Source organism: Pogona vitticeps, chromosome 1 (assembly GCF_051106095.1).
Source record: "Pogona vitticeps strain Pit_001003342236 chromosome 1, PviZW2.1, whole genome shotgun sequence".
NCBI lineage: Eukaryota > Metazoa > Chordata > Lepidosauria > Squamata > Agamidae > Pogona > Pogona vitticeps.
The window spans coordinates 16154326-16175896 of NC_135783.1; the positions used below are offsets into that span (position 1 = coordinate 16154326).

General features: G+C 42.9%; 1 protein-coding gene across 2 annotated transcripts in view; it reads right to left on the minus strand.

Annotated features, from left to right (window-relative positions):
- Nucleotides 1–2802: 2802 nt before the first annotated feature.
- The window catches only part of PPP1R21 (protein phosphatase 1 regulatory subunit 21), a 54502-nt gene continuing 35733 nt past the window's right edge, over nucleotides 2803–21571 (minus strand). For both annotated transcript variants that reach the window (XM_072987961.2, XM_072987967.2), the window contains exons 17-22: nucleotides 21021–21269; nucleotides 13091–13126; nucleotides 11298–11414; nucleotides 9349–9447; nucleotides 8834–8962; nucleotides 2803–4314 (exon numbers count right to left, since the gene is read on the minus strand). In XM_072987961.2, coding sequence (XP_072844062.2) covers nucleotides 4285–4314; nucleotides 8834–8962; nucleotides 9349–9447; nucleotides 11298–11414; nucleotides 13091–13126; nucleotides 21021–21269 — 660 coding nt within the window. In that variant the 3' untranslated portion in view covers nucleotides 2803–4284. The remainder of the gene's footprint in view (nucleotides 4315–8833; nucleotides 8963–9348; nucleotides 9448–11297; nucleotides 11415–13090; nucleotides 13127–21020; nucleotides 21270–21571) is intronic.

The following is a 21571-nucleotide window of genomic DNA, read 5'->3' on the forward strand; positions in this document are numbered from 1 at the left end:
ACTTCCTGTCCATTATTCTCTGCACCTGTTTTTTTATCTGGCTTCATTCAAGCTGGACAGCTCAGTGTTTTAGGTCTCTGGCTGCAGATCCAGAGGTTGGGAATTGAATTCCCCACTGTTATCTCCTTGGCAGGGAGTGGATTCAGTGACCCATCGGGTCCCTTACATCTCTGAAGCTCTAAGATGATTATGATTATTATGATTACAATTATTGAAAAATACCAGGCGCAATCAAAATTATAAAAACATTGACTGGTATTACATAACAAATACAAGTTGTAACCAAAAACCTAAGTATCTATCTTAAATATCAATGCAGAATATATGCTGTTTCTAATATTGCCGTTTTTTGTAGCTCTGTTGATGTTATTTCTGGAATCTGCAACTGCTTATGGCACTGTGTGAAATTTCTTGATAATGTTCCCAAAGCCCCAATGACTACAGGGAGCACGGAAGTTTTTTTTTCATCCCAAAGCAAGGTGTTTCAATTGCTAGATCTCTATACATGGTTACTTTTCCCAATTCTTTATTTTCACCCATTTAATGCATAAGAGTTCAGATGCTTTGGTTTGGTGTTACTCTGACTCTGAAGCGGTAAAGCAACAGCAATAGTTCTTCTCATGTCTCCAGGACAGAAGCCAACAATTTATTTTAAAGTGGATCTCCAAAACCTTCCCAAAAGAGTTGCATGCACTTCTGCTGATGCTTATATCCCCTTATACACAATTATGTTGCTTATACACAAGGAGCTTGGCTATCCAGATTTGTGTGCAATGCATGAAGTGGCAAAGGAGTGAAATGAAGCATATTGGAGAGCCAGTACAGTATAGTGGTTATGAGTATCAGACTGGGACCTGGAAGCTTGGAGAACCACTGTTGCCTTTTGGTGTCGGTGTGGTGGATGGACTACTAATTTTCCTCAGTAGAAGGCAGCTTCCTGTGTTCCAAAGAGCTTCTGGTAGGTTGTATGCTCCCTTATCTTCTAACATGTCTCTGAATGTGTGTTCAATGATGTCAAGTTGCTTCTGCGTTTTAGCAGCCCATGAATAAATGCTCCCCACCCCTGCCACAGTTCTATTACTACCACCACCACCATCCTCCTCTTCTTTTTCTTGAGTCCAAGGCACCATAACTGATGTTTGGTAGACACAGTTGGTCTGGCTTCTCAGCTGAGACCTGTCTGGCTTGGGAGCCCCTTCAGCATAGCTCTCAACCTCACTGAAGTGCGTAAGCCCCTCCGCCTCAACGAGGCCTGTGCCCATGGAATCATAGTAGTAACAGAACAAAGAAATGTCTGGATCATTGACATTGCAATTCTAGGGGATGCCAGAGTTGAAAACAGATTAATTTAGAGATTCATATAATGAATCAACAGCAGCCAAAATGGCCTTTTTCACTCTATTACCCCATGTGCCACTTGGGGTGTGGATGGACAAGCACGGGGTAAACAAGTCAGGGAACAAGTTGGCAGCACATGTCATCTGTCCTCCTTCAAAGCGACAAGGCAGATGTGCTCTCTGCTGACCCTGGAAATATTCATTCTTCCACCCAGCTACCATTTCCTTTTCTAATATAAACCAGTATGCATGGGAAAAAAATCTTTATTTCCATATTTCTGTTCTTCATGAATCTTCCACCATCAGATGTTTCACCTTCCCCCTCCTCTAATATCTCAAATTCTGAACAGAGGATTTCAGGAATTAGGAATGACAGGTGAACAGAGCAGAGAAGAATATGGCCAGTTGTTTTGAATATCATCCTTAACATTTGTAGGATGCATCTGTACTTGCTTGAAAATCAAATAAACCTCATTGCTTGTGCAACATGGCTTTTAGTAAATTGAGGGTCACACTTGCTTTTACAGTGGTAAGTAGAAATGAGCACGAATTGGAAAAATAATGAATCTAGGTGGTTTGTGGCTGCCCATGAACCATCCCCGAAACCTGGAAAAATGAAGCAGTTCGTGGTTCGGGCCTGGGAGGAGGGGAACCTAATGCTTCCCCCCTCCTGCTGCCTGCCTGCAACTTGACCTTCATTTTCAGAGACAGCAGCCTGGCTTCTCTTCTGAGAGCAGGGCCACTGACTCTGAGCATGCACCAGCCTTTTAGCTGATAGGTATTGTGCCTGCACAGAGAAAGTTGGCCTGATAGGTATTGTGCCTGCACAGAGAAAGTTGGCCTGACTCCTGGAAGGGAAGCTGGGCTGGAGGAGGCAGCAAGACCAGGTAGAGAGGTGAAGGGGCAGCAGGAAGGGGATGGGGACATCCATTTAGCTGAAGCAAACTGAAGTGCCACATGGGAAACAGTTCAGTGCTTCATTTCATTTCGGCAAAACAGCTTGCACAAACCGAACTACAAATCAGCATAGTTCATGGGGTTTTTTTTTTTTTTTGGTTTGTCATTCATTTTGCATCCATCTGTATTGGTAAGGTAGCACCAATCTTTAACAGAAAAGATTTTTTTAACAAAATACACTGACTTGTAATAATCCCTTCACCCCATCATCAAGAGCAAAGATATTTTGTCAGTTTATCCCCAATCTGGCAAAAAAAAAAAAGGTATGTATCTTAAAGAATAGCATGGCAAAACCCAATTACAGTATAAGTTCCAACTAGAATAGGTTTCTTCAGTTCACTGGCGAATATTAAGCCAACACTTAGCCAAACATCCACTGATTAACAGTGTCTGGTCTAGCTGGGACTAGCAAATGGACTTAGGCCAGTGAGATGTGGGCATTCTTCAGCTAGCTATGTTCATAATCACAGACACCCCCTCCAAAACAAAACAATCTCACAAGGGAAGAGAACCTCTAGGCAGTATATTTATTTCTATGCTCATAATACACATTAACATGGTCGATACAATTGAGTAAACTTTTAAATGTAGGACAGCTACCGTCTCTTGCAGGACAACAGAAGTAGTTCAGTGTGGAAAATCTTCAGTAGTAAAACACCTCATGAATAGATAAGTGGAGCTCTCCCACTGAACACTGTGTTGAGATCACCTCAGGCTTTCACAAACAAGCTGCCCGCAGGGGGGAAAATGTGAACAGGAGTATATTTTAGCACCTTGAGGTGTCAACTGAACGATTCCAAAATTTCGTAAGGCTACCAGACTAGGGCCAGCTGATATGCTAGAAATGTCAGAATCTAGTCACCAGACAAACTGCTGGTTTTCAGGAACTATGTGTCCTACGGTTCCACATGGAACAAGTAAAGTGAAACCTAGGGAATATGCATATGCACACAACCAAAGATGGGGAAGAACATAGTTGCAAAAAATCAAACACACTGTCATGTGCGAATGTAACTGAGAGTGTGAATGGGTGCTAGGGAACAGGCAGGCTCATGAAGCTGAGCAGCACAACCCGTCTCGAGGCGTAATTTGTTCACAGCCTTGCTTATTCCGTGATTTCTTAGGCTGAATTTGTATATGAGCTTCCAGCTGATACTGACGATCCAGTGCCAGTATCATCCCAATCCTGCCAAAGTGAAAGACCCTTTTTTGTCAATATTCCTGTTCACATCATTCTCCAACTTCTGCCAGCCATTTGCATGAAAATCAATCAGTACAAACAAAAATGGAGAAAATGTCACTGCTCAGCACAGTTTTAAGTGAACTCCTTCTTTGGCCTACACTTGATTTAAAAAGGCTCACTTCTGCACACTTTTTAATGGTTTGTTAACAATTAATAAAAACTTGCATTAGTCACAGCTGCATTAATGTACCGGGACAGGCAATCTTCTAAGTTAATGTAGAAGAGAAGACTGGAATTGGTAGTACTTTTCACAATAACTGCACAGGTAAACACAGCTGAAAAATATTCATAGTTCTGAGGTTTGTGGCATTTATATTTCATTTTATCCACAAAAACGAATGGACGGGCAGGAACAACAACACAGGCCAGAACAGACAACTACTGCATCAATACCAGTTCTGCTTGTCTAAGTATACACTCAAATATACAAAATCTTGGAAGTTTGTACATGGAAATTAGAAGTAATTACAAATTGTACATAAAAAGTTACTATTACTTCCTATGTAAGTTATCCACAGAGTGTATCATTCTGCCATCAGCTTTACTGGCCTCACAAAGTTTGGTCTGCATTACCCCATTCAATGTGGTCTCACATCCACGCACGACACTAAAAAACTCCCCCACAAATGGGCATGTCCACCTTTATGGCCGCGTCCAGCCAAAAGACACTTTGCCAGCTGAATACCAGTTCCAGCATCTGTGTTTCTGTGCAGCAGCAGAATCCAGAGGACAGCTGGCCCACCGATACTATCGATTTTTGTTCTTCTTGGAATTCCCCTAGATCAAGGAGAAAGCACAAGGGGTTGTCACAGAGCATAAGACGCAACGCTGTGCAAAGTTTCGTTGGGGGGGGGGAGCTGTGACTCCCAGAATTCACCAGCCATTTATGAATGCCACTGGAATGTGGGAGGCATTGTCCAAACACAGGATGTTTCAAAGTTCTGAATTTATGTGTTCATATAGTCCACTCTTAGCTGCCACGGATTGTTGGGCAAAGGCCTTTGGCACCCTTTGCCACCTGATTGTTTTCGGCATACCTGCAACCTCCTAGATGCAAAGCTGTGCTGTACCACTGAACATCCCATCCCACATGTATCAATAAAGTCCCTATTAGTGGTCCTTTTGGGCGGGGGGGGAGAAGAGATACAATTTTGGGGTTTATGCTGTGGATTTTTTCTCTATCCACGCATAAGAGATCTGTGGCAAAGAAACAACCTCCTACAAGAACCACTGTACCAATGACCATGTTTTGGGATACCCAAGTATCGTGAACAAAAGGTCTATTTTTTCAGACAGTCACTGTAAGAGCACACAGATCAAAAAGTAGTACATGCCATGCAAGGCATGTTGCTACAAATATGAGTAATGAGGTTTCTGCGTAGACAAGCCTCAGGCGTCAGACTGTCCTCATGTTTCTGTGATTAAAGGTTTGGCCAGCCAGCTCAGTTAAAAAAAAAACACCCTGCTCTTTCAGGAAATAGACATTAAGGAAAAGCTTCCAAGGCCTTCAGAAACCACAAACACGTTGTCTTAGTTACAAGCCAAAAGATAGTGCTCGGGAACACAGTCTGGGAGTAGCAGCTGACACAAGCACCCAAGACTGCTGTGAAGGAGCTGTTGTGCAAGTTTAGCTGATTTTAAATTGCCATCATACAGACTGCGTCTTTCACATCATCCAAATGCTGAAATTTTTAAAAAAACACATTTTAAAAAATAAAATAAGACTCCACTTTTTAAAAAAAATGTATTTAACAGAAGTACATAAAAGTGGCCACTTTTTTTAAAAAAGTCACAATTGCTCGAATCTCAAGCTCTCCTCTGCCAACAGGGACACCCAGCGGAGTGAGTTCTACTCCTATACAGTTCCTGGCAGAATCAGGAAGGTTAATTTCATCATTGCCTATTCCTTTATCGTTGGATGCTAGAGCTCTTGCAATGTATATTTTGGTCTCATCCTGCAGCACACCCTCTGGATCATTAAGCCTAGTTTAATTGTTCCTTAAAATGTGGGACAGTGGCCAAAATCCTACTGCCAACGAAACACAAATGGCGTAATTTTGGTAGGAAATTACTGCAAGTTATGAAGTCAGTGCAGACATTATCATTTCCACCCTGTATCGTGTGGCTTGGCACACAACTGTCTACACTGACTCTGTAAAATGCAGCTATTCACTGCCCAAAATGCTACCAGTTCATTAAAAACAGCAACAACAAACAGACGTACTCTGGACATGCAGAATTACTGTGAACTTGTTCTCCTTCAAACTTCATCTCCTGCAAATGTGAAAAGACATCTCCTACCAACCCTGCCTCTCATAGATTATGGGACCAATAAAAAAATGACCTCTAAAAGGCACGGGCATATTTCACAGGAACCCCATCCCGTTTATAACGTCAGGGTTGCAGGAGCATCACTCCAAGGCTCAAGAACTAGCATGGGTGGTTCCAGGTTTTTTGGAAATTGCCCCACGTACATGGGACCCCTGCACAGTTACACAAACAGACAGGGAGGCACTGGAGACACACCCAGAACATCATGGGTAGAACGTGTACTGTTTACAATCCATTGGCTTCATTTCAGTTGCGGGAAAAATTGAAGGATTTCAGATAATGGCTTCACAGCCTGGGGTTTTCTGCAGGTGACTGAAATAGTGCATAGAATGCATAAGAAGTTTCATTAAAAGATTACTTTGCTGCAAAGGCTGCACCACCACCGTTTCTTCTGCAAAGACGAGGTCTCCATTTATTCTCCCGCAATTTGTTTTCAAGTGCTCTTCATTCAGCCGGCTGCGCTAGCCAAGGGCAAGGTCTTTACAACTCTCCCCGCCACACCAACCCCATGTGACAACGGATGACTCAGGAATTGATTGTTCTAAACAACAAGCTTCCTGCTTGTCATTATCAAGCTCTAGCCTTTCAGGATGTATTGGCAGAATAGCTTCCCTCTCTATCAAAGTCAACTCTCCGAGTTCCTCCACGTCCATTTCAGCTAGACTGTGTCTCCTCACCTCCTAAAGTGTCTTCCACCAGTTGAGTCACTTACCCAACACTCCGTTACTTTCTGCTCCATTTTTAAGATGTAGCCTTCATCCCTCCCGCCCAAGCCCATTATTGGGAGATGCTCTCAAGCTGGGGAAGTTACGGCCACGTAAAACTAGATGGCTCCCTTCCTTTTTTTATTTCTTCTTCCAGCAGACAAAGACCCTCTGCTTTCAGCAATAGACAAGATTCTGAGGAAAGGGGCTTGAATCAAATTGCACTGTATTTTTAAAATATAAAATTTAAATTGCTTCTAGAATTAATCGCCTTTGCGTTTTTGAGTGTTTTTTTTTTTAAATAGACATTATAGTCATGTTCCCTTTAAGCTGTATGGGCTATGTAGTGCTGCATCTACAGCCCGTGTTTAACCCCTTTTGGTTCTGGTTGCAGTCACAGGTGGGGCAGGCGGGCAGAGGTGCATGCAACGAGGGTGGAGCCCCGCCAAGCTGGACCAAAAATTAGAGAGAAAGTCGATTATAATCTTTTCTCTGTTTTCCCTGTACCTGCTCTTATCTGTACACGTTTTTAAACTTTGGCACTTAAGCCTTATTCCCAGGAGAAAGACAAAATATAAATAAAATAAACAAATGGATCTATCCACCATGTTAGGTATTCCATCCACCATAACACAGCCTGTACCAATTACTACTCATGGGGAGAGCAGTTCCTTCCTAACGCAGCACTCCAGTAATTTACACGGGAAGATTGAGATAATGCATATGCCCTGGGAAGGTGCAACAAGATACTATGCTATACCAACGCTCCACTCTTGCTAGCAGAGGAATAGAAAAGTTTATTGCTTGCACCAAGAACTCAACATTGAACCAAGTTGCACAACAGGATTTCTGCCACCTCCACCTTCCTCTGCCTTCTGTTCCAGTTCTGCATACAGCTTGCTGCTGAAACAAAGCCAGTAAAGGCTAGCAAACCTGGCCATCACAATCTAACCAGGGTCTGTGGCCAAGAAAAAAAAACAGACAGGTGCCAACAACAAAATATCAAACCTCAAGGGTAAGGAACAATTACTATTCCAATGAAGTGACTACCCAAAGCATGTGAACATCTTGCATCCCATTACAAATTCAAATAAACATACAGATCTGCCAAAGCAAGTCAGACTGATGGCCCCTCCAGCTCAAAACAATTAGCCCCTAACAGGGAATCTTCAGGATTTCAGAAGAAGCAGCCTTTGCTTTTAGAGATCCTTCCAAACTAGGTGTAGGCAACAGAGGCCTTCCAAATGTTAAGACTGTAACTCCCATAGTCATGCACCATTGGCTATGCCAGTCAGGACTGGTGGAACATGCACTCCAAGAACACTTGGGGGGCGAGAGCGGGCCACTTATGTTTTAAACAGACATGTGAAGGACTGAACTTGAGATCTGCTGTATGCTAAGCATGTGCCCTACACCTGAGCTACAGTTCTTGGTTTAATGCTATTATTGTGATGGTGAGGCTCACTCAAGACCATTTAGAAACTTTACGGGCATTCAGGACCACTACACTGGCAGTTCCCTTTGTCTAACTCTTCAACTTCCATTCCAAGTGCTCCTATGCTGTTTGGTACAGATGGGTCAGAATCCCCACTGGCTAGGCTGTTTCTCTTCTTTACGCTCATGAGTTTAATAATATTTTTTCAGCTATGGATTTCTTTGCCATCAATAACTATCACCTTTCATACTCCCTTCAATTCCCTCAGTCATTGCTTGCAAGCCTTCTGAGCATGGGCCTTGTCTAGTCTATCTTCTGTACCGGACTTTGGATGCAGTTAAATATTAAGAAACAGCCAAGCTGGATTTTCCAAAGGCAGAACCCCTCTTCCAAATATCTTTGTGAGTTCACAGGCCAAGAGTTTGTACTTTGTTTTCCCTATTGCATGACTCTTTTCTAAAGAATTATGTAGTCATTTACAAAATGAGAGCGTATCAAGTTTTTTCTGTGGTTTTAAAACTGAACTTCACAAGTAACCCTCGAGAGACCCTATGCATTTAAATTAAGATCAGACAAATATATAGAATTAAAAGACATTCACTAACTATAGTTTTCTTTGTTCAGAAACTGAGCTGATGCAAGACTGTGTTTGCTTCTTCTGGAGGAAAAAGCAATCCCACGGATTACGACACACAGGAACAACAGACTCAGCACTTTTAAACAGAATCAATGCTTTTATTCATCAGTAAACTATGCCGAATGACCAAGTAAGGATGGGAAATGCAGGAAACTCAAAATTCCAGCCCACAGCCATTGGTTTACATACCTTACTAGCCAACTTCAATGTATCTATTTCTTCCCGTTGCTTGGATAAAGTTTCGGTCATGCTACAGAGATGGTCGCTCATCATGCTCAACTGGTCTTCATAACTTCTTTTGGTGGTTGTCAACTCGTCCTGGAAGGGCAAAGAAATGGAACCTTCAGTTCTAGCCCACTGTGGCAAAATGAGATCCCCAAGAAGAGAGGCAGAAGGACCATCTTAAAGTTGCAATTATAAGTTACAATTATTTCTGCAATTCTGGCAACAAAGCATGACGCTGCATCCTGCAGAACGAGGAGAACTTGAGAGGTATGAAACCATCTTTTCACAACCCAGTGGGTCCATTTACCCTGACAGTGTTCCAACAAAACTGTTATCTCTCATCATGCCAAAATATTTCAAGAGGAAATGGCACTAACCACTTCAAAGCGTATACAAGGAGGGTGCAAGGGAGTCCTCTGATTTGGGCAGAGGCCCTTGGAAATGCCCGTCCCATCCTCAGTTATTAAAAACCAACTTGCCTGTAATCTGGTGATGTTCTGCTTCGCTAGCCTCATCTCTTCCAGGGAGGCCTCTTTCGTTTTCTCTCCTAAAGCAAGTCGCTTTGCAAGTGCTCGGCACTGCCAAATCAAACACAGAACCATGCTGGCTTTAATTCAGGTGATCTTTTATAGAGAAAATTACTACCCAGAATCTTTGCCCTGGCAACTATTCTACTACAGCTCCCACCATGAGATTTTGGTAACTCCAAGGTTCCCTTGAACATCTCGCATGTGAATGGGAGCATATCTGTACCAGGTTACCCTAATAGTCATGTCTGAAATGCCATTTTCAAATACAACAGCAGCCACTAACCTCTCTCTCCAAACTGCATACCTCTTACCATCATCCCCCATCCTTGCTTCCTTTCTCCTGTTCCCCCTGGACTTGCTGCCTGCTCAACACAAGCCAGTCACTGCCTATGGTCTTCTCTCTCCGGAGCCATTCTAAGGTCCTTGGGACTTCAGAGGAAACCTATCTAACACCACACCATCATGAACATGTTGATCTTTCCTGATTTGAGAAGCTAAGCAAGCTCCAGGCTGATTAATATTTGGACAAGAGACTGCCATATAATCTGAGGTATCTCCGAGCAGAACTAGGAAAAAGTTCCTGCCTCAAACCCTGGACAGCTGCTGCTTATTGCAGTTGACTGCACTGTACTAGGTGAGGCATGGATCTCACTAAGTAAAAAACAAAAACAAAACAGCTTCCTACATTCCAGAGAGGCTGCTGTTGGTACTTCATCTCATTGAGGTCTCTCATCCTCCCTCTCAACTGGCCCCTGATGGTGTCAGCTGTTTTATTCCAAATTGTCATTCCCTCACTCACTCACTCCTTTCAAGATTCCCCTTAATGTTCTCATTCCTCTTGAACAAAAGAAAGGAGCTGGCTGCTTTCATCCCTCCCACACCGCCACTTCTGCCATCAACCTGACTACACAAGGTTTCAAACACTTAGAATTCCTCCACTCCTGGGAATGTCAAATGTTGCATCTCTACCTCCCATACTCTGCTAAGGCCTCCCAGCCTCCTCCCTTCAGTTGTCTCTGCAAGGTTTTTGCCCACTTGCTTGGCTCCCCGCGGCCTCACTCTTCCTCATCTCCCTGTGCATTGGTCTCTTGACATATCCTGTTCTTTGGCACCACCCATCGTCAACTACACAGGAAATGGCTTTGCCCATTGTACCTTGCTGCCCCTTAGACCAATGCCCTCCTTCCCAGAAATCCTCCACGCAACCACTTCCTATAAATCCCTTCCTGTAAATTCCCAAGACGTACTTTCCTGGGAATATTTTGGATCCTCCTGCTGCACACTGTGCTTTACTGTAAATAAGGCGGAACTATGTGTACAGTAGGGCCACGATCTACTATGGATAACTGAAACTGTTTATAACGTACAAGGAGGCAGGACAAGTGCCACACAGGGAATAATGAGCACTTATTTCAAGTACAGTAGGATCCCTATATCAGCAGGACCAGTATCCACAGTTTCATTGTCCCACGGTTTACCACAGCCCTATATACAACTTACAAGAGGTCCTTTGTACTAGCTCCTTGTGTGATATATAAACATACAAGGAGGTGGGAAGAAGAACTGTGAGCATGCAATGAGCTTTGCAACTCTTGTCTTGTTCATCCTCAACAGTGCTGTAAAACAGGTTATTCTTCCCATTTTAAATAGGGAGCAAGGAATTCAAGATCACATAGGAAATGTACTTTTGAGCTGTGTTCTAATTTTCACTATTTTCCCCATTTGCATTACAGCACATCAATGCTTTAGTTGGGGGATCATTCTTAGTGGCAGGAGTTCCAAAAACCAAGAGGGAAACTATGCATGATAGAAACTGATGACTGTACAATTCTTGCAGCCAGTCTTTACTGTCAGGCCAATGCTTCACTGTTTGCACAGGCAACTGATTGCTCACTCACCTCTGCATGGAAATGTACCGCTTTGCTGTCAGCCAATTGCAACTGAGAGGTAAGCTCCACTATTCTCGCCATATAATGGTTCTTTATCAAATCTTCACGGGTACTGGCTTCTGGAGCCTGCAAAATAAGTTGGCAAAAACATTAGGAAATCCATCCAAGTGTGAAAACCAACGCAACTGAAACAGAATAGAACAAGGACTGAAAGCCACAACTCATAGAAAAGGGCAACCAAATTGATCAAGGACCTGGAAGAACTACTTATAAAGACAGATTAAAATGCTCATGAATGTGAAGTTTTTTCATCCTCAAGAAAAAAAAAGCAAATAAACAGTGGAGGCAAACAAAGTGTAGAAAATGATTTCTGGCTTAGAGAAAGTGAGTAGGCAAGGAAATATTCTCCTTTCCTCACACTACAGCTATGGGTGAGCCACTGAATCTGAGCAACTAGAGATTCAGGAAAGATAAAGGGAAGTGATTCTTCACACAAATAAACAGTTAACTATGGGACTTCTTGCCATAAGATGTGGCAAGAGTGGCCATAGCAGACAGTTTTAAATAGGCAGTGGATGATGTCATGGAGGATAAGGTTACCAGGGGTCATCTACTCCCTCCAGTAGCAGAGACAATATACTTCTGCATATCCATTGCTGAGGAGTATAAGCAGGATGGTGCTGGGGCATTCATGTCCTGTTTGCCAGCATCCCAGAAACCACTGAATGAATCCAGATGCTGGACTACATCAGCTTTTGGTCTGCTTCAGCTTGGATTAATAAGACCTGGCAATGGCTACTCACTGAGATGGATCCTTTTTTCAGGGCAAGACACAGTCACATACAGCAACATCATGAAAGGCCCCAGCTATTATGGAGCCTCTACATCCAGAGGCATTCTATCTCCAAGTACAAGAAAGCTGAGGACAAACACAAGAAGGCGATAGATAGCCTTTGTGCTTCACTAGTAGCATTATCTTATTCAACAACAACAGAGATAACAGCCTAGACAGGCTTTATTCTGATCCATTAGGAAAAACAATAATTAGGTTCAAGGGAAGGGACAAAAAGAAACTGTCGTACTGGACAACGGAAGCAGTGAACAATGCTGTTATCAAACAGCATCCAGCTTTTCTTGAGTGGGGCATCTTTGACTCTCTAGATGTAGATGAATCACTCTTCTCACCACTAGCCCAGCTGGAACTGGGGATTTAACAACAAAAGGAGAGCTACGGATTCTCAGCCCTGTCCTAGAATACTGTTTGGTTCCATAAGCACAGTGGCAGCACAAAAAATCCTGTTACAAAATTATCACAAACAAGATAGCTGGGGAGCAATAATGAAGTGTTCGTCAGGGAAATTTTAAAAAATGAACAGTTGCCACGTTTTAACATTTGTTACAAGTAGGGGAAGAGAGGACAACTTGAGGATATAAAATAAAGATAAGTTGCTGTCGTTTTTAAAGACCTGGTGACCAGTTTTTTGCCCCAGAACTCTTTGAGTACTGTACAGAATAACAGAAATGCAAACAAAAAAACAAAAAAAACAGAAGCAGCCGGAAGTCCATGTCCAGCTTTGAAAAATTGGGATTTCTGGGTGCTCGGGAATTTGTGACCCACTAAAAAGATAAATCACCACTGGTGGGGACTGCCTGGGGTTGCAAATCGTCTTGTTTTACAATTTTTAAAAAAAAAGGAGGCCAAGGGAGGTCTGAAGACTGCAAAAATGGCTGGATATGAAAGCCCTAAATACAGGGTTTTCAACCATGGCAGTAGGACCCTGCCATACTAAAGCCATACATACCTCTTCATTTTCAGTGGTCACTGTCAGCATTCCAACCTGGGAGGGAGGGGGAAGATTAGGGGGAAAAAGATTATGAAAAAGTCAGCTCAATGACACCAATTACTCGCCAGTTCTGTTCTGTGGAAGCTCACACTCAATGGTCTCAAACCTTTTGCCTGTTTGTGTTCCAAATTTTAAGTTCCAATGAGGTCAGTGGGAAGATTAAATGCCTGTTCCAACCCCTCTCCCACTAGACTTACTAAAACTTCAAGGAGTACGTTACCCATGGTGATTTCTTCAAGAAACAAAAAACAAAAACCCAAGGGAATGACTTTGCAAGTGTGCTGCTTCAAAAAACACTGAATCATAATGAGGTCTGAAAGAGGTGCTTAATTTTCAAGCCAAACCTCTGTATCATAGAACTGCTGTTCAATATTTTCAGTTTATAGGTATTTCATATGCACAGGATAATCAACCCTTACAATAACACAGGAAATTAAGTTCTGCCCTTCCATTATTTGCTCACTTTTAAACAAAGCGTACCTGAGTAGAACATGCTCTTGTAATTCCCTAACTAATAATATTAAACACCTCCCCCCCCTTCCGAAATCCACTGACAACTTTGGTGTGAGGCTAGTGCATATCAGATCTAGTGTTTGTAATGTCCAGTGCACAGGACATGGACATGGGGTTGGAATTGCCATCATGAGGGCCATTTTGTAACTTTAGTCAAGTTGCTATTCTTATTTAAAGATAAAATGGGTTAATTCTGCATACAATGTGCTGTACTTGTTAGTGTGGGAAGGAATAAGAAATGTGATAATATAATGCAGAAATAAAATGAACTGGTTATAACCAGACATCAGTCCAACACCCACGGATGGGCACTGTGGTTCATAGACTCACAGAATAATGGAGTTGGAAGGGGCCTATAAGGCCATCGAGTCCAACCCCCATGTCTCTTTGAAGTTCTTGCAATTCGTTTTCTAAAGTTTCATCTGCATCTTCTTGATTGAGTGGTCAGTAGTAGATTCCAACTACTGTACCACATTCCTTTTGTTTTTTGCCCCAGTTATATTAATTCAGTTTTATTCCTTTGCTATGCTCTGTTAGGTCAGCAAACAGACTTATATACGTATTACTCCCCCCTGCTCTCCTCTGTCATTTCTGGCATAGAGATTCCGGCTTTCCATAAGCCTGGGTTCCCTGCTACAGGTGAAGGAAGAGCTACAGTATGAGTTGAAGCTGATTAACTAGAAAACAGGCCAACAGCAACTTTTTAATTTACACTGAGCCAGATTCCTATAGTTTAGCTAAAACAAGGAATTCTGGCTGAATGAAAACTAGGATTTCCACACACTGAAGGCAGTGTGTAAACAGGAGAAGATGGGGAAGGAAGCAGTGTCCATCAGTCTGTAAGCCATGATTTATCAAGCCATAGACCAACCAGCATTGCTGAGGAGACTGAAATTGAACAATTCTATGAAGATTTACAACACCTTCTAGAACTGACACCAAAGAAAGATGTTCTTCTCATTCTAGGGGACTGGAATGCTAAAGTAGGGAGCCAAGAGATAAAAGGAACAACAGGGAAGTTTGGCCTTGGAGTTCAGAATGAAGCAGGACAAAGGCTAATAGAGTTTTGTCAAGAGAATAAGCTGGTCATCACAAACACTCTTTTCCAACAACACAAGCGGCGACTCTATACATGGAAATCACCAGATGGGCAATATCGAAATCAGATTGATTATATTCTCTGCAGCCAAAGATGGAGAAGCTCTATACAGTCAGCAAAAACAAGACCTGGAGCTGACTGCGGTTCTGATCATCAGCTTCTCATAGCAAAATTCAAGCTTAGACTGAAGAGATTAGGAAAAACCACTGGGCCACTCAGGTATAATCTAAACCAAATCCCTTATGAATACACAGTGGAAGTAAAGAACAGATTTAAGGAACTAGATTTGGTGGACAGAGTGCCTGAAGAACTTTGGATAGAGGCTCGTAACATTGTCCAGGAGGCAGCAACGAAAACCATCCCAAAGAAAAGGAAATGCAAGAAAGCAAAGTGGCTGTCCAACGAGGCCTTAGAAATAGCAGAGAGGAGAAGGGAAGCAAAATGCAAGGGAGATAGGGAAAGTTACAGAAACTTGAATTCAGACTTCCAAAGAATAGCAAGGAGAGACAAGAGGGCCTTCTTAAATGAACAATGCAAAGAAATAGAGGAAGGAAAAGGAAAAGGAAAGACCAGAGATCTGTTCAGGAAAATTGGACATATTAGAGGAACATTTTGCGCAAAGATGAACATGATAAAAGACAAAAATGGGAGGGACCTAACAGAAGCAGAAGACGTCAAGAAGAGGTGGCAAGAATACACAGAGGAATTATATCAGAAAGATGTGGATATCCCGGACAACCCAGACAATGTAGCTGCTGACCTTGAGCCAGACATCCTGGAGAGCGAAGTCAAGTGGGCCTTAGAAAGCCTGGCTAACAACAAGGCCAGTGGAGGTGATGGCATTCCAGTTGAACTATTTAAAATCTTGAAAGATGATGCTGTTAAGGTGCTACATTCAATATGCCAGCAAGTTTGGAAAACTCAACAGTGGCCAGAGGATTGGAAAAGATCAGTCTACATCCCAATCCCAAAGAAAGGCAGTGCCAAAGAATGCTCCAACTACCGTACAATTGCACTCATTTCGCACGCTAGCAAGGTTATGCTCAAAATCCTACAAGGTAGGCTTCAGCAGTATGTGGACCGAGAACTCCCAGAAGTACAAGCTGGATTCCGAAGAGGCAGAGGAACTCGAGACCAAATTGCTAACTTGCGCTGGATTATGGAGAAAGCCAGAGAGTTCCAGAAAAATATCTACTTCTGCTTCATTGACTATGCGAAAGCCTTTGACTGTGTGGACCACAGCAAACTATGGCAAGTTCTTAAAGAAATGGGAGTGCCTGACCACTTTATCTGTCTCCTGAGAAACCTATATGTGGGACAGGAAGCAACAGTTAGAAATGGTCATGGAACAACTGAGTGGTTCAAAATTGGGAAAGGAGTACGGCAAGGCTGTATATTGTCCCCCAGCTTATTTAACTTATATGCAGAATACATCATGCGGAAGGCTGGACTGGAAGAAACCCAAGCCGGAATTAAGATTGCCGGAAGAAATATCAACAACCTCCGATATGCAGATGATACCACTCTGATGGCAGAAAGTGAGGAGGAATTAAAGAACCTTGTAATGAGAGTGAAAGAGGAGAGTGCAAAAAACGGTCTGAAACTCAACATCAAAAAAACTAAGATCATGGCCACTGGTCCCATCACCTCCTGGGAAATAGAAGGGGAAGATATGGAGGCAGTGTCAAATTTTATCTTCCTGGGCTCCATGATCACTGCAGATGGAGACAGCAGCCCTGAAATTAAAAGGCGCCTTCTTCTTGGGAGGAAAGCGATGACAAATCTGGACAGCATCTTGAAAAGCAGAGACATCACCTTGCCAACAAAAGTCCGAATAGTCAAAGCTATGGTTTTTCCTGTCGTGATGTATGGAAGTGAGAGCTGGACCATAAAGAAAGCAGACCGCCGAAGAATTGATGCCTTTGAATTGTGGTGCTGGAGGAGGCTCTTGAGAATCCCCTGGACTGCAAGGAGAACAAACCTATCAGTTCTGGAGGAAATCAACCCTGAGTGCTCACTGGAAGGACAGATCCTGAAGCTGAGGCTCCAGTACTTTGGCCATCTAATGAGAAGAAAAGACTCCCTGGAAAAGACCCTGATGTTGGGAAAGTGTGATGGCAAGAGGAGAAGGGGACGACCGAGGATGAGATGGCTGGACAGTGTCTGTGAAACAACCAACATGAACCTGACACAACTCCGGGAGGCAGTAGAAGACAGGAGGGCCTGGCGTGCTCTGGTCCATGGGGTCACGAAGAGTCGGACACGACTAAACGACTAAACACACACACACACACACACACATAGACCAATGTCGAAACATAGGCAGCATGTTCTAGGAAATGTATTTGGTTTCTGCCTTCCACCATGCCTCATCCAACAACTAGTCTTAGAACTGGGCTTTCCTCTATTCTGGCAATACATAATCCCACTATGAATTCCACAAACATGTTAAAGTTCTTTTGGCAAGGGAAGCCTTCCCACATACACAAAGTGCTGACATGCAGGATTTCAGTCCAAACCACATGTATGGAACAGCAACAGGGTCTGGTTGCAGGGAAGAAACAAGACACCCTTCAGGATTTAAGCAGCAGTTCTGGAAAGGGGGTAGAGATCTAAGGCTCCTGACCTCAGTCACACAGCCCTCCTCCTAAAGAGGTTAAGGGGAGGGGAATACTACACTGCCCATCATGCAGCCCAAATGATATTATGAGAGCCACTCTTATAAGCACAAAGCAGAGAAACGATCCTGACTCAGGTTTCTTCAGAGAATCCATACAGTGAAGTTAGGATCTTATTTCTAATGTCTTTGAATCTGCAAAACACCTTTTCTCCAATTCCATGCTGGCTGGGGATTATGGAAATTGTAGTCAAACAATTATAGAGGGTAGCAGGCTAGAAGTTTGTGCCCAAGCCTTCAGACTGTAGCACACATGTCTGCAGAGACACAAGATTCTCAGTCCCAGAAATGGCAAATGGAGATCTGTGTGAACAAGAGACTAAGTTGTACCATCATTAACTGATAGTAGGAAAGTGCAATTCATGTGCATGGGACCAGCATTTCTGAATGAAATCATTCCATGCTCTCCAACTTACAACAGCATCCACAAACCCACTACAGATCACCTTTTGAATCTCACTGAACAACTCAAACACCAAGCATTTGCCTCCAGATCACCCTTGGTAGTCCCAATCCTGCCAGCAATAACCTAGCAGTGATTGTTAAAGCCTTCCTGCCTATTATCCCGAGGCTCCCAATGCAAAAAGGAACCGTAGGGAGCCTTGGAACCTGAAAGACGGGATAAGAAGCTTTTAGCCAATTTAAACTAAATTTTATTTGCAGCAGAGGATGGCATTTACACAATAGGATTGCATCCCGCAGAAGAAGGGACAGGTAAACTACTTCTGAATAGGATTTTGCCCATTGAATTTAATAATAAGGCCTAGTTTCAAGTAAAAGGGACACGGTGGCGCTGTGGGCTAAACCGCAGAAGCCTGTGCTGCAGGGTCAGAAGACCAAGCAGTCGTAAGATCGAATCCACGGGACGGAGTGAGCGCCCATCACTTGTCCCAGCTCCCGCCAACCTAGTGGTTCGAAAGCATGTAAATGCGAGTAGATTAATAGGGACCACCTCGGTGGGAAGGTAACAGTGTTCTGTGTCTAAGTTGCACTGGCCATGTGACCACGGAAGATTGTCTTCGGACAAAACGCTGGCTCTATGGCTTGGAAATGGGGATGAGCACCGCCCCCTAGAGTCGAACACAACTGGCCAAAAATTGTCAAGGGGAACCTTTACCTTTACCTAGTTTCAAGTAAGCAGAAGTAGGAATGTGGCTTAACATATTCTTCTCATATGCATATTTCATCATTTTAAAAAACCCTGAAAATATGTTAGTTTTATATTTGTTATGTGCCATCAAGATAGAACGGAATTACAGAGACGCTAATAGGGCTTTCAAGATAAGTCAGACATTTAAGGAGTGGTTTTACCAGTTCTTCACCTCCAGTGAGTTTCCCACTCCTGAGTGGGGATTAAAACCCAGGCTTCCTAAATTCTAGTCTGTCACTCTATCCACTACACCCCATTGGATATCCAATTTTAGATACCAACGTGGTGCCGCTGCAGGTTAAACTGCAGAAGCCTTTGTGCTGCAAGGTCAGAAGACCAGCAGTTGTAAGATTGAATCCACACGATGGAGTGAGCTCCCGCCGCTTGCCCCAGCTCCTGCCAACCTAGCAGTTCAAAAGCATGTAAAAATGCGAGTAGATAAATAGGTACCACCACAGTGGGAAAGTAACGGCATTCCGTGTCTAGTCGCGCTACCATGTGACCACGGAAACTATCTTCGGACAAACAATGGCTCTATGGCTTGGAAACAGGGATGAGCACTGCCCCCTAGAGTCAGACACGGCTGGACTAAATGTCAGGGGAACCTTTACCTCTACAACTATTTGACTAGGCTTTTGAATGGTCAAAACAGCAGAACCAAAAAGAGGGAGTTTCAATAAAGTATAATGTGTCCTTTGAAGTTTGTTTCCCAGCAAAAACATTTAAATGAAAACTATTAACTGGAACCTATTAACAGATTATTTTTAGGATGCCTGAATTGTATGTACTTCCTTCAGTAGTGTTACACTGAACCCAATTGTTCAATTTCACTTGCATGGGCTTTGAGGAATACAGAACCTTTTGTTTCTATACAGTGGTGCCTCGCACAACGAGTGCCTCACACAACGATGAATTCACACAACGATGCCTTTTTCTGTTAAATTTGCTGCCTCACACAGCGATGTTTCCTATGGGGGATTTTCACACAACGATCTCCCTTTTCGCTCCTGTAAAAGTGTCTTACAATGTTTGGACGCTGTTTTAAATGATTGCAATGGTTAGTCTACCTCCTGAAACCTATGCAAACTGATTTTGGTGTTGTTCTGACACTTCGTTAATTTATGATGATTTTTTGTTTTTTCCATTGGAAACCATTAGACAGACCATCCAATGGTTTCCAATGGAGAAAATTCAAAATCATCATAAATTAACGAAGTGTCAGAACAACACCAAAATCAGTTTGCATAGGTTTCAGGAGGTGGACTAACCACTGCAATCATTTAAAACAGCGTCCAAACATTGTAAGACACTTTTACAGGAGCGAAAAAGGACTTTGCAAAGGCATTGAAATGTATTGAGTCGGCTTCAATACATTCCAATATAGGAAACATTGTTTCACTCAACGATGTTTCCTTTGGGGATTTTCACTGAACGATGGCAATCCGTTCCAATTGGAACGGATTAACCGGTTTTCAATGCATTCCTATGAGAAATGGTGTTTCACAGAACGATGTTTCACACAACGTTGATTTTTTTGGAACCAATTAACATCGTTGTGTGAGGCACCACTGTATCTGATTAACCATGGCTTCTGATGGCACCCAATGACAAACTGTGGTTAATGCTAATGAAGGTTTCTTTGAAATAAACTTCAAACTCTGTGTTAAGAAGATAGTTTGTTTCAGTAAATCCCACTTAACACTTTGGAGTTTAGCTGTGCTTAACTGAAATTAAAAGTGAAAGTGCTAATGCCACCAAGATCTCCTTCCAAACATGGAGGGATCTGACCATTATACTTTGATCATTAAGACTCGCCATACCATTCTTTGGTGTGTTTTTGGACTCCAATGTCCAGAATTCTCCAGGAATTCCTCCGGCAGAATTCTGGGAGTTCCTGCCCACACCTACAGGCACCCAAGCATACACCTACATTTCACTGACTTGAACAGGGCAGATTCTCCAGGCTGTCTTGGGTCTGCCCATATAAAAACTAAACTACCCCGGTGCTTCCTGGGAGGCCTAGTTCTTTGTAAGAGGTTCAGAGTTTTGGGGGTGCTCTATAAACAGCCTAAGGAGCAGCAAGATTACACCTCCCGCAAAGACTTGACTCCTCAGGAAGTACTGGAGTAGTTTTCTTTTTATACCAGAAGTAGGTATAAAAGACAACCTGGAAGATAGGCCTTATTTCATGTGAATGAAATGTAGGTGTCTATGGGTGTGCATATGTAGGCAGGAACTTCCAAGCCTCCCGCTCCCCCACCCTCAAAAAAAGAATGCCGCATGGTTTATCATAGCATGCGAATGAAGAAATGCAGCCACCGTGTTTTTTTCACTAGGTTACCAATCAATGTAGAAAGGTCTTGTTTAATAAAACTGGAACGTTTCAAAACAAAAACATATGGTAGATCTCAGAACTGTCCACCACAACCCTGGAATAAGACACACTTACCAGACTTGTGCTTTTCACTGGCTCCCTCAAAAGCTTCTCTGCAGCATCCTCCTTCTCTTGTTCAGAGGCATCCAGCATGAGAGAAATTTCCTGGGTTACCTCAATCCGCTGGTTGCCAACGTTATTCTTGAGTTTATCGAATACCCTTTTATTCTCCTTCTCCAATCTAATTTTGGCGAGCTGGGCCTCCAGCATCCAGTGTTCTTTTTCTTGTTCCAGTTTTGCAATCTTCTCCAAACTCTGCTGGACCTAGAGAACAGGGAAGATACGACACTATTAACAGCCTCCAGATGTTGTTATACTGCAACTTCCACGAGCCTTAGCCAGCATAGACAACGGTGAAGGAGAATGGGAGAGGCAATCTGATAACATCTGGAGCACTGTAAATTCCCCACGTCTGGCATAACTAAGAGGCTGTATAGCAAACTGAAATATAACCATTCACCAGATTGCTCCTTGTACCAGGGCAATAACATGCCGCTCTGAGATAAGTTTGCGACAGTTGGTGTTTTGTTTTGCTTCGTTTTTAGTTTGTATTCCTATAATCCTCC